The sequence below is a fragment of the Macaca thibetana genome, chromosome 12 (genome assembly GCF_024542745.1).
Source record: "Macaca thibetana thibetana isolate TM-01 chromosome 12, ASM2454274v1, whole genome shotgun sequence".
NCBI classification, from domain to species: Eukaryota; Metazoa; Chordata; class Mammalia; order Primates; family Cercopithecidae; genus Macaca; species Macaca thibetana.
Window position 1 is genome coordinate 73,011,091 of NC_065589.1, and position 13,535 is coordinate 73,024,625.

Here is a 13,535-nt window from a genome sequence, read left to right on the forward strand (position 1 = left end):
ATCCCAGCTACTCAGGAGGCTGGGACAGGAGAATTGCTTGAACCTGGGAGGCAGAGGTTGCAGTGAACGGAGATCGCACTCCAGCCTGGGCAACAGAGTGAGACTCTGTCTCAAAAAAAAAAAAAAGTCACTGTCCTAAAATGCAAAGAAAGACTGGGAAAATGTCTCAGAAGGAGATTAGAGACATGATAACAAAATGCAAAATGCAATTCTGAACCAGATCCTTTTTCTATAAAAGATATCATGGGACAACTCATAAAACATAAATGAGTTATAAGAATTAAATGTTAATAATATATTAATGATTTTTATAGTTGCATTCTGGCTATATAAGAAAATATCCTTGTTTGTAGGAAACACTTAAATGCATGGGGGTAGTGAGGCATCAAGTCAACAACTGAACTCTCAAATGGTTCAAGAATAGAAAGTTCTTTGTCCACTCAACTTTCCAATAGATTTGTGATTGTGTCAAAAATTTTTAAAACAGAAAGGGAAAAAAACACACATACACACAAGAGATAAAATTTGCCTACCCTCCACATATACACAAACACACAGCAATGTTCTGTGTGCCCAGGGTTCAGAAACCAGACGAAGTGGGGGTGAGCTGTCTGAAACATGGTCTTTCTTTTGCATATGGCATATTCTGACCCTGCTTCATAAGAGGAATAGAAGGAGCTTCTGATGGTAAACTTGGCTGACTAATAAAAGCAATTACTTGTTCAATTCATACATACCAAGTCCTGTGCCAGCTCTTCTCATTATTAACAATAATCACCTTTGTTCAAGCCCATCTTTTCCTACTCTGACAAGCAGAACACTGTCCAATTAATAGAGTTGTGATACCCTTTTCATTAATCTCCCCTATCCTATTCACACTTGCATTGTCACTTTTATATATTCAACTGAAACTAATTTTCACTCAATAAGAAATAATGAAACATATATACTTCATAATGGAAAAACAAATCATGCCACTCTTCTCTAGGAAATAAGCAGACATATTAGTGTGCTCCAGAATCTTCTAAATGTCAAAGAACTAAAGAATTAGTCTCCCCTTTGGGTTTCTCTTTTTCAAAGCCTAATACGTTCATTACTTCTCCCCTCTCCTATGAAAAGGTATTATTTTCAACATTAAATGAAATCTAACACTTTTCTTAAATGTCTTTACATACATCAGAAAATATACATACCTCATCTACGAAGTTAATAGCATCAAACCAGTCTTGAAGAGCTTCAAGGCAGTATCTAACAACATTTCGGGTATATTCTTGAGTTTCCTAAAATAGTAAGTTATATATAATAAATGTATAATATATAAACATATATTTTCAACATTAAATTATATGTAATACATAATCATTATATGCATTGTATATACATAAAATGGTAAAATGTAAACATTTTCAATATTATATTTGCCATTTCAAGAAACTGTCCCTTCATAACCAACCAGTGACAAATATGAAAATTAAGTCGATATGCTTCCTTTTTTACAATATGTTTCTAAAAATGAATGAAAGCTGAAATAGATTTTAAATAGATTTAAATCAGACTCCATTTCAGGAGACCCCCCCCACCAATTTATTATAAATTCCCTAATGTCATTGTTTAATGGGTACAGAGCTTCTTTGCGGCTGATGAAAAAGTATGGGACATGGACAGTAGCGAGAGTTGTACAACACTGTAAATGTACTTCAAGTCACTGAATTTCACAGCTAAAAATAGTTAGTGGTAAATGTTACGTATATTTTACACAATTAAAAAGAAAGGGCAGAGCATATGCGGACTGTAAGTAACCTGTGAATACCTTGACTTACAACAGAATTAGGGAAAAGACATGATGTGTGTGCCACTTGAAGTAAGAGTACTGTAAAACACAACTACAATGTTTTGTGGTAAAACGGATCCACCAAAATAGGTGAGTTCCAAATTAAACAGAAATAGAAATAATGATAGGCTTGCTCACCAAAAACAACAAAAACAACAACAACAACAGGCAAAGGATTTAAAAAGACATTTCTTCCAAGAAAATACACAAATGACCAATAAGCACAATCAAAGATGCTCAACATCATAGGAAAATGCAAATCAAAGCCACAATGAGATACCACTTCACACCAACTAAAGAGGCCATAATTTTTAAAAAGGAAACAAAGTGTTAGGAAGGATGCAGAGAAATTGGAATCCTCATATACTGCTGATAAGACTGTAAAATGGTACAGCTGCTTTGATAAATTGTTTGCAGCTGGGCACGGTGTCTCACGCCTATAATGGCAACACTTTGGGAGGCCAAGTCAGAAGCATCAATTGAGGCAAAACTAGCTGGGACACAGCAAGTCTCTGTCTCTGCGAAAAAAATTTAAAAATTAGTCAAGAGTGGTGGCATGCATGTATAGTCCTATCTACTTGGGAGGGAGGCTGAGGTGAAAGGGCTGCTTGAGCCCAGGAGTTTAAGGATGCAATGAGGTATGATCACGCTACTGCACTCCAGCCTGGGCAACAGAGTGAGGCCCTATCTCAAAAAGAAAAAAAAAAAAGTTTGGCAGTTCTTTGGTAAGTTAAATATAGAGTTACCATACAACCAAGTAATTCCACTCCTATGTGTATTTCCAGAGAATTGAAAACATATGTTCACACAAAAAATGTACATAAATATTCACAGAAGTATTATTCATAGCAGCCAAAAAGTGGAATCAACCCAAATATCTATCAACTGATGAAAGGACAAATGAAATGTTGTATATCCATATGATGAAATATTACTCAGATAGAAAAAGGAATGAAGTACTGAGACATGCTACAACACAGCTGAACCTTGAAAGCATTACATTAAGTGAAAGAAGCCAGACACAAAAGGCCACATATTACAGGATTCCATTTATATGAAATGTGCAGACTAGGCAGATTTATAAAGACTGAAAGTAGATTAGTGATTTCCAAGAGATGAGGGGAGGTTGGAATAGGGAGGTATGCAATTTCTTTTGGGGGTGATAGAAATACTCTGGAATTAGATAGTGGTAGTAGTGGTAAACTTTGTGAATACACTGTAAACCACTGAATAGTATATACTTTAAAATGGTTAAATGGTGAATTTTATTTAAGTTAAAAAAAGATATTTTGGGGTATCAATGTATAATGTGTAAGTACAGAAAGCATCAAAGCCACGTGGGTTAAACTCATCAGCTACCTATGTAAATGATATAAACATGCCTTTTTAAAAAGCTGAAAGTCTCACATTCATTCTTGACTTCTCCTTCACCTTACTCATCTCCATGTCATGTCAATTCTTGCTTGATATTATCATATAGCTTCATGCCTATTTCCATTGCCACAATACAGACCAAAATCACTTACCTGGTCACCTTACTAACATTCTCATCCTGTTTTAATCTATGCTATATGAGATTTATATTTATAAAATATTATTTTATACATTCTATTCCACACCTCTCACTGAAAACAAATTAATGGCACTTATAAGTTTTCATAAATAATCTGTCATAACCAAACTAAAGCAGCAGGTAATTCACAGATAAATAAACTTTTAAAACCAAATGTTCTCCTATTTCATCAAGCATTTGGGCAATGGGGTACCATTACAGGCTCTTAGTGCAAATGTAAACTGGTACCACCTTCTGGAGAACAATTTGACAAGTAGGTACTAAGAGTCTTAAAACAGTGACCAGTTAATTCCATTCATAAATACAGCATATTTCATAATCATGTTCTGATTGTCTCTCTCCTATCTTCCCACTACTACCACTCCCCAACCCCCAAAAAAGTCAGTATGCATGCTAACTTAGTAGTTTTATGACCTTGAGCAAATTACTTAAATTTTATGAGTCTCAGTTTCTCCACATGTAAAAACGAGCATAATACAACCTACTTCCCAGTACTGTCCTGAAGAGGCAAGTGAAATGATGTACATAAAATGCTCTGTATCAGAGGTTAACACTATGTGTGACAAGTAATTAAGTGCTCCAAAGAGTCAAGACCACATTAATCTTTTATCAAGTCTATAGTACCCTATAGTTGCCACCGGATGAAGATTTTGCAGTTTAATTTTCTCCTTAGAAAGCAAGTATCAGTAAAATTCTAGAAACGTGTCATCCTCTTATCCAATCTTCATGTCATTAGTTAATTAGCATTAAAAGTATGATGCTGTACTGACTGAGCTATCTCAGTAGTATTACTTTTTTTAACTAGCCCTTAATGTTTTCAAGAATCAAATAGCATTCAATGCAATCATACAAAGACAGTAATTTATCAAGTGAAGTTTCCTTTTAAATTACTTAATCCTTAAGTTTTATATTTTACAGTAGAAAATTTAAACAGAGAAATAACATTTTTTTTCCTATAAACAATAGTGTTTCTTCTAGTTTATACTTCTAAACCCTGACAGCACTGCAGCTAAAAAGCTTTGGACATTCTTGCTTAAAAAACAACTATAGCAAAGTGATAAAGAGCATTGGTTTTTAAATCAGATGAATTTGCTTTCAAATTCAGTGTCTACTTATAGTATGTGAACTTAAGCAAGTTATTTAACCTCTGAAAGAACAGAATGATGCCATGTACTTTATAGGAGATACAATGAAGGTTAGATAAGAATATATGAAAAGTGCCTAGAACAATGTCTCACATAGTGTAAGTGTTCACCAAGAGAATGTCTTATCTAGGAACCAGATGCTCCTATAACTGAGAAGTTACTCTCTGATACTGCCAGGACAACAGGAGCCTGTTTTCTCTCTGTTCTCTTTATTTCATAGATTAGGAGAACCATACTGCATTGTAATTCTAGCCTTCAAAGCTGAAATATGAACTACTGCCCAGAAACAATAATTTTTCATTATCAAAGAGATAAACATAACCTCAGCCTCATAATTCAAATTCATCTTTAACACAGTAGTCAGAATAATCTTCTTAAAATATTGATCTTTTTATATCAATATCATATCAACCCACTTTACTGAGTATCTTCTGTTGGCTTACATACATGACATGGCATTCTTCTGATTTTTCTCTTCTCCCTATCCTTAATATCTAAATGTCAGTTTTTTCTTCGGGGTTCACATCTCTCTTCTCCCTATTTAATCTCATTCCATCCCTTGGTGATAAATATATTCTATATGTCGAAGGGTCTAGAATGTATAACCTCAGTCCAGACTTACTTTTTGAGCATGAGACTCATATATCCAACTGTCTATTCTCTATTTCTACTTGGACATTTCACGGGCATCTCAAACTTAACCTATTTAAAGCTAATTCTGATCTCTCTAAATTTGACATTCTCTCAGTCTTTACTACCTTTGTAAATAGCACTTCCATACACAGTAACTCAAAAGTCTCTCTCTCTCATCAATAATGTACAATCCATCACCAAGCCTGTAGATGCTACCTCAAAAATACATCTTGAATATCCAAAATACACTTTGAATATATATATATCAAATATATATGCTACCTGAATTTCATGTTCAGACTACTGTCATAGCATCTGTTAGTTGACAAATAATAACTACATTTATTTATGGGGTACAATGTGATGTTTCCAGATATATATATGTATATATATATATACACATATATATACACACACACACAAGGATTGTAGGATGAGTATATCAAGCTAATTAACATATCCATCACCTCAGACACTTATCATTTTTTGTAGTGAGAGCATTAAAAACCTATTCCTTTAGCAATTCTGAAATGTAAAATACATTATTATTAACTACAGTCACCATGCTGTGCAATAGATTTCAAAAAGTTATTCCTCCTCTCTAGCTGAAACTTTGTACCCTTTAGTCAAAATCTCCCCATTTCCCACTCCCTCAGCCCCAGCTTCTGGAAACCATCATTCTACTCTCTACTGCTATAAGTTCAACTTTTTTAGATTCTACATACAAGTGAGATCAATTTATCGTAGCATCTTAATTGGTCTATTTACTCCTGGCCTTGCTGCTTCCCACCCACGCTACTCCTGCTCAAATCCAGTCTTCTCCAGGAACAGAATGATCTTTTAAGGGTAAATCTGATCACATTAAACCCTTGCTTAAAAATCTTCAGTGGTTTCTCCTTAAAATTGAATCCAAGAGTCCTTAACATGATCTGCGAATATCTGCAATAATAATCTGATCTCTGCTTCTCTCCCCAACTCCACCTTGTTTACTCTGTGGTTCCAGCCACAAATTCCTTAAAAAGACCAATCACGGCCGGGCGCAGTGGCTCACGCCTGTAATCCCAGCACTTTGGGAGGCCGACGCGGGCGGATCATGAGGTCAGGAGATCGAGACCATTCTGGCTAACACGGTGAAACCCTGTCTCTACTAAAAAAAATACAAAAAATTAGCCAGGCGTCATGGCAGGCGCCTGTAGTCCCAGCTCCTCGGGAGGTTGAGACAGAAGAAGGGCGTAAACCCCGAGAGGTGGCGCTTGCAGTGAGCTGAGATCGTGCCACTGCACTCCAGCCTGGGAGACAGAGCGAGACTCCGTCTCAAAAAAAAAAAAAAAAGGACCAATCACTTTCCTACCGAAGGTAGGCTATTCCCTCTAATCTCCCGCGCGACTACCACTAACCCCAATTTAACTTTCACAGAGATAGGCCCTTCATATTCTCTCTTCATAAAGACATTCTCTGATACTCAAATCATCAGTCCTCATACTCATTACTCTCCCTCATAACAACCTGTTATTTTCCCAAAAAGCACTTTACGAAAGCTTGTGAAGTAAACAGATGTGTTTACTTACTCAAGGTTTATCTCACCCATGAGAGCAAGAACTGTATCTATTTGGTTCAGTACCAAAAATTTAAGCATCTAAATAATGTCTGGCATATATTTTTTGAATAAATGAACAAACAAACCTCATATTATATGACAGTTTCTTGATAAATGCTACAGTGGAAATTAAACAAGGTACATTATGAAAACAACCTGACTGGAGGAATAAATGAGTAGATTATATATCTGAGTCTTCAGAATATTTGAAGAAAACTTTAAAATTTCAAAGACTTAATATTAATTGTTCTTCATTTTGGTTAGAATCACTACCCAGGTCCCACTGCATATCTAGTGAATCAAAACCTCTGACAGTGGGGCTCATGCATACATATTTTTTTAAGCTTCCAAGATAACTCTCATGTAAGAAAAACACTGAGCCAACAAAAGAGAATGAAAGAGTGTATGCCAAAGAGAGAGACTAGCTTGAACAAAAGCACAGGAATCAAGAAAGGACACTGCACGTTGAGGAATAATAATCAATCCAATAAAGGTACGGAGGGAGAGGTGATACAAGAAGATGAATTATAGGCTAAGGTGGGCAGTTCACCTGAGGTCAGGAGTTTAAGACAAGTCTATGCAACATGATGAAACCCTGTCTTTACTAAAAATACAAAAATTAGCCAGGCATGGTGGTGCACATCTGTAATCCTAGCTACTTGGGAGGCTGAGACAGAAGAATCACTTGAACCAAGGAGGCAGAGGTTGCAGTGAGCTGAGATCGCACCATTGCACTCCAGTCTGGGCGACAGTGAGTGAGACTCCATCTCAAAAAATAAAAAATAAAAGATAATGAATTATGAGAGCCAAGTTGAGGGCAACCTGTGGAGAATTTTAAATGTCTCTAGAAGAAAAATAGATGTTATCCTATAAAGTGATGAGAACTTGAATGATTTTTAAGTAAAGGAGAGGGAGATTTATAGAGCTTAGAAAAGTAAGTTTGGTATTGAGCTAGGTCACAGTAGAAAGAGTCTAGAAATAGGAAAACCAGTTAAGAAGTTACCTTAATAATCCACATTTTTAAAATACATTAATAATCCATAATGTATTTAAAATACAGAGAAATAAAGGAAAAAAGCAGGAGAGGAATATTTCTGGAATGAAAGAAAGATTCTTAGTATCTGATTACAGGTTGAACACAACTAGTACAGCAAGGGAAGAAAGTTTCCAGAATGGACAATTAAGTAATTTAAGATACCATTAAATGACAATAAGGGCACAAAAGGAAATATTGTATGGACAGATAGTTTTTAAAAGTTAATTCAGAACCTGAGAAAATTCATGTACCTACAAGGGGATCTACATTAATAATCAGACCTGTTAGAAATTTGAACCGGACCAACATGGTGAAACCCTGTCTCTACTAAAAATACAAAAATTAGCCAAGTGTGCTGGTGCACACCTGTAATCCCAGCTACTCAGGAGGTTCAGGCAGGAGAATTGCTTAAACCTGGGAGATGGAGGTTGCAGTAAGCGGAGATGGCGCCACTGCACTCCAGCCTGGGCGACAGAGAGAGACTCCCTCTAAAAAAAGAAAAAAAGAAATTTGAATCTATTAAGACTGTAACAAGGTTGTGAGTCATCTGCATTTAGGGAATGGTTGAACTAACAAAACACAGTATAAATCTACTTAAAGAAACACATACGTTTAAGTGGTAGATGGAAGAGAGCTTCACAATAACAAAGAGCAAGATTTACTGTCCATTTCTCTTTCACTTTGTTTTTAAAAGGTCAGTAAACAGACTGAGAAATTCAAATATTTTTAAATGAGCTGACCAAGTCACCCAAGTAAAAAAGAGGCAGAGCCAAAACTAGAACCCAGGGCTTCAAAATATGTCTACTACAAAATCTTGTCCAGCATGATTACTGGTACAGGACAATAGGCTGGAACTGCATGGTGTCCATATATCAAAATTTTAGTCAAGTCTTCAGTTTAATAGGGTCAGGGATTCCATTTGTCTGGATTGCCCAAAGTTTCTGGAGACCCATCAAACCAATGCTTATAATAGTATATATTATAATATACATTATATAACAATCACTGGAAGGTTTTTGAAATTTATACTTGTTTTGTCCTTGGAATCTTGAAAGTGTAACATTGAGGACTATCCTACTCCTTGAAAGATAAGAAGCATTAGGTAACTGATAATAAATGAAACAATAAAGATGAATGTGGAGACTAATGAAGTTCCAAAGACTGTTCACGATAGCAATAGGCTGGAAAAATCTGATAATAATGAATTCCAAACTGCCTAAGAATGAAAATTACCGTCTCGGGTCAATTTTCATAAAGTTGAATTCAATTTGAAACAAAATTAAACATTACACATTATATACAAATGAACAAACCAGTATTTTTCACAAGTCTTTTTCTTAAATAAACACAGAAATTAACAAAAATATTTCCAACATACCCTAACTTTACAATGTGATAAAAGCCCCCACATTGGCTGTGCACAGGCCTCAAGTTCAGCAGCAAAGGCAGCATAGTAGGTCTGAGACTCAAATTCCACATGCTCATTTAGTTCTCGCTTGTTTAAGTTCATACCTTGCAAAAATTAAAGCAGATATAAACTTTGTCAAGTGGAAGCACACATTCATATTAAATATCAAGTACAACAGTTCCCAGTCCCAAACACATTTATGCACACAAACGGCATTACTGACACAGTACATACAGAAGCAAATGACTAAAAATGAAACAATCTAGTCCTTTCAGAATTTTTTACAAACTAAGTTTTCTTAGAAACATGTTATGAATTGTCTCATGTAACAAACTGAATATCTTTTAATAAGAAAGTCAAAAAAATTAAATTTTTTTTTTTTTTGAGACGGAGTCTCGCTCTGTCGCCCAGGCTGGAGTGCAGTGACCGGATCTCGGCTCACTGCAAGCTCCGCCTCCCGGGTTCACACCATTCTCCTGCCTCAGCCTCCCGAGTAGCTGGGACTACAGGCGCCCGCCAACACGCCCGGCTATTTTTTTGTTTTTTAGTAGAGACGGGGTTTCACTGTGTTAGCCAGGATGGTCTCGATCTCCTGACCTCGTGATCCACCCGTCTCGGCCTCCCAGTGCTGGGATTACAGGCGTGAGCCACTGAAAAAAATTTTAATTGATCTTACTTGAAAGTTTTATGTGTTATGAATCTTTCTCAGAGAATAGATTTCACATTTCTAGATTAATGGTTACAAATGCTTCAAAGCCAGGCACAGTGGCTAATCCTGGTAATCCCAGCACTTTGGGAGGCTGAGGCAAATGGATTGGTTGAGCCCAGGAGTTCTAGACCAGCCTGGGCAACATAGTGAGACTCTGTCTCTACTAAAAATAAAAAAATTAAGTTAAATTTTTTAAATGCTTAAAAAAGTTATACTCCCGTTTCTTTTTCAATCATTTGACACTTTTCCTAATTCCTTGGTATGTTTTATGAACAATTTATTAGAGTACTTACAAATACCAATTAAAATAATGAGATATTTCATATGTAGTCTGAATGATATGCTATTATATTTTAATTGATGCTTAATAATTTAGCATTAGGAATTTTGTAAACCAAAAAATTAACAAAGGTACCAGTAAAATTCATACCTTGAAAGAAAGATACAAAGTTCATCCATGTAACTAACAAACCGTGATCCTCCAAAAATCTCTTGGCCACACTTTGATGAGAAAGAATATTAATAAAATCACTAACAAGAGGCCAATAAGTGTTATTCTTCAGTAATGCTTCTCCACAGTTCACTACCACATGTAAACTATTTTCTTCATCTAAAAAAAGACATACAAAACCCAAAAATGTCATAAGATTTTTTTAAAAGCTTAACAAATAATACAGAATACATACACTTTAGAATCAGATATACCTAAATTCAAACCCCAGCCTTCCATTTAATACCTATATGGCTTTAGGCACAATATTTACACTCTCTGAATCAATTTCCTCATCTATAAAGTGGAAAATAAAAACATCCATCTTAAAATAATTACATGAAGCATTAACAAAAAGTACTTAGCACATCATTATAGTAATTATTACCATATGTCCAATATATGACATGATACTGAAGTAGCTGTATGTTTATAAAACCTTATTTTCTTGATTCTAATGATATAATGCAATATTTTCTGATCCAATCAATAAAAAATTTTTACCCCTAGATTAATCTCATTTCATCTTATCAATCAAATCTGTATGATTTCAAGAGACATACATTTAATTCCTTTCTTCTATTCAAAGAATACATCAATACAATTTTTAGCAAACAGTATTTCAAAGATAAAAGAAAAAACACATTTTAAAAAAAGAAAAACACACACACACACCAACTTCTTAAGCTGTGGGAAAAAAGTAGTTTAAATACATCGTTGGGGGTGGTGGGGGGATAGGCTTGTACAAAATATTTAGCATTAAAAATTATTAGTATATATGTATTAGCTCACTTTAACCTATTCCAACTTCACTGACTCACTGGACTAGGAAGTTTCCATTCCCATTGTAAAGCATATTAATACCCATAATACATGGAATGCTCAAGGCTCATAGCTCATTCCCTGTACACAAGCTGGGGTGTATGGTTACCCAGAGTCAATTTTTGTTTCTATTTATGCTAATTGTTCTTTTTTTCATAATTACACAATTTAGATCAAAAGTATATGAACTAATGACATGTGAAAGCACAGAGAGGTATTACAGAAACTGAATCATATGCTTTTGAGAGACAATAAAATAAAAACAAGTGCCAGGAAAAAAAGCTAAAAAACCTTGGGACAGAAAAATCATAAAACCTATAAGTATATTTTACACTCAGATTGCTTTATATTCTAACTCTATTTTAAAGAGATTAAAATTAGAATCCACAGATGATGCTTCATAGATGTGCTATTTATAAAAAAGATGAACGAGAACTCCAGTCAAGGAAACCATATCCTGAAAATACTTTGCCCAAAGTTAAAAGCCTGGAGAATGAACACGCAGTTCTGTGTTTTAAGTTAAAATACAATGTTTAAGGTATATATATATTTTTTCAAAGATGGGGGTCTCACTATGTTGCCCATGCTGGACTCAAACTCCTGGGTTCAAGCATTCCTCCCACCTCAGCCTCCTCAGCAGCTGGGATTACAGGTGTGTGCCGCCACACCCAGCTCATACCATTTTTTTAAATGAGTCCTCACTTTAACCAACTTATTCAACTACCTACCTACCTGTCATACTCATCAGTCAGGAAGGCCTCTACTGCACTTTTTAATTTCCACACATTAAACTTAGGTTTCAGTCCACACAATTATTTTGCCAAATATTAAATAAGTTTAACAATGTCTAAGAACAGGGCCTACTGAAGTTAAGTACACTCTCTTTCAGTACTTCTCAATGGACAAGGGAGGGTCTAACTCAATGAGGAACTAAGGATTAGGGGCTTCTTACAAATTATTTATACTAACCCCTGAGATTCTGAAAAGCACCCCCATGACTGACAACTACAGTTTCACTTCTGAGCTAGTGAGCCATTGATATTGATGCGACAGTGCTAAGGAATGTTGGGATTTTTTTTAAGTTAAAAATTGAGAATCACTGTTGTATATAATTGAAACCAGAGGATGAATAAGCAGAATATAATTAATCAAACTCACTATTTTCCTGACATTGCTTAAATACTACTGTTCTTGTGAAAAACGCCTTGGAATCATTAATGAAATAAAATGATTAGGACTTCTATTTTTACTCAAACTGGTACTTTCCTCATTACAGATATAAAGAGCAATGATTCAGTGTTAAATTAAATCACTCATCAACAAATATTTATTGAGCACCTACTAAGGGTCAGGTTTTCAACTAATCTCTGAGAATAAAGTAGTAAATAAATCAAGATTTAGATGATCTCTGTCTTCATGGAGATTAATACCTAAGAAGGCAGAGTGTGATAAGGGCTGTAACGGGAAAAGTACAGGGAGTCATAAGAACAAATAGGCCGAGCGCGGTGGCTCAAGCCTGTAATCCCAGCACTTTGGGAGGCCGAGACGGGCGGATCACGAGGTCAGGAGATCGAGACCATCCTGGCTAACACGGTGAAACCCCGTCTCTACTAAAAAATACAAAAAACTAGCCGGGTGAGGTGGCGGGCGCCTGTCGTCCCAGCTACTCAGGAGGCTGAGGCAGGAGAATGGCGTGAACCCGGGAGGAAGAGCTTGCAGTGAGCTGAGATCTGGTCACTGCACTCCAGCCTGGGCGACAGAGCGAGACTCCGTCTCAAAAAAAAAAAAAAAAAAAGAACAAATAAAGCTAGACTACAATTCAAGAAAAGACTTGGCTGGGCATAGTGGCTCACACCTGTAATCCCAGCACTTTGGGAGGCCGAGGTGGGCAGATCACCTGAAGTCAGGAGTTCGAGACCGGCCTGGCCAACGTGGTGAAACCCCCACCTCTACTAAAAACACAAAAATTAGCTGGGCATAGTGGCGGGCACCTGTAATCCCAATTACTCGGGAGGCTGAGACAGGAGAATTGCTTGAACCTGGGAGGCGGAGGGTGCACTGAACCGAGATTGTGCCACTGCACTCCAGCCTAAGTGACAGAGCAAGACTCCGTCTCAAAAAAAAAAAAAGACTCTCCTGAGGAAGTGAAGATTAAACTGAGGCCTATAAAATAAAGCAGGAATTAGGATTAGCCAGATAAACTAGTGATGGTGGAGTAGATGGTGCTATAGGTAGAAGGAGCAGTACATAAGAAAAGGTTAGAATCACTTGAAGAAAGAATGCAGAGGATG

The 13,535-nt window shown here is 36.1% G+C and overlaps 1 protein-coding gene across 6 annotated transcripts in view; it reads right to left on the bottom strand.

The window, feature by feature from the left end:
* Nucleotides 1-13,535, bottom strand: part of UBR3 (ubiquitin protein ligase E3 component n-recognin 3) — a 264,525-nt gene that overhangs the window by 170,991 nt on the left and 79,999 nt on the right. For all 6 annotated transcript variants that reach the window (XM_050751441.1, XM_050751437.1, XM_050751440.1 and 3 more), the window contains exons 9-11: nucleotides 10,363-10,542; nucleotides 9,194-9,327; nucleotides 1,194-1,280 (exon numbers count right to left, since the gene is read on the bottom strand). In XM_050751441.1, coding sequence (XP_050607398.1) covers nucleotides 1,194-1,280; nucleotides 9,194-9,327; nucleotides 10,363-10,542 — 401 coding nt within the window. The remainder of the gene's footprint in view (nucleotides 1-1,193; nucleotides 1,281-9,193; nucleotides 9,328-10,362; nucleotides 10,543-13,535) is intronic.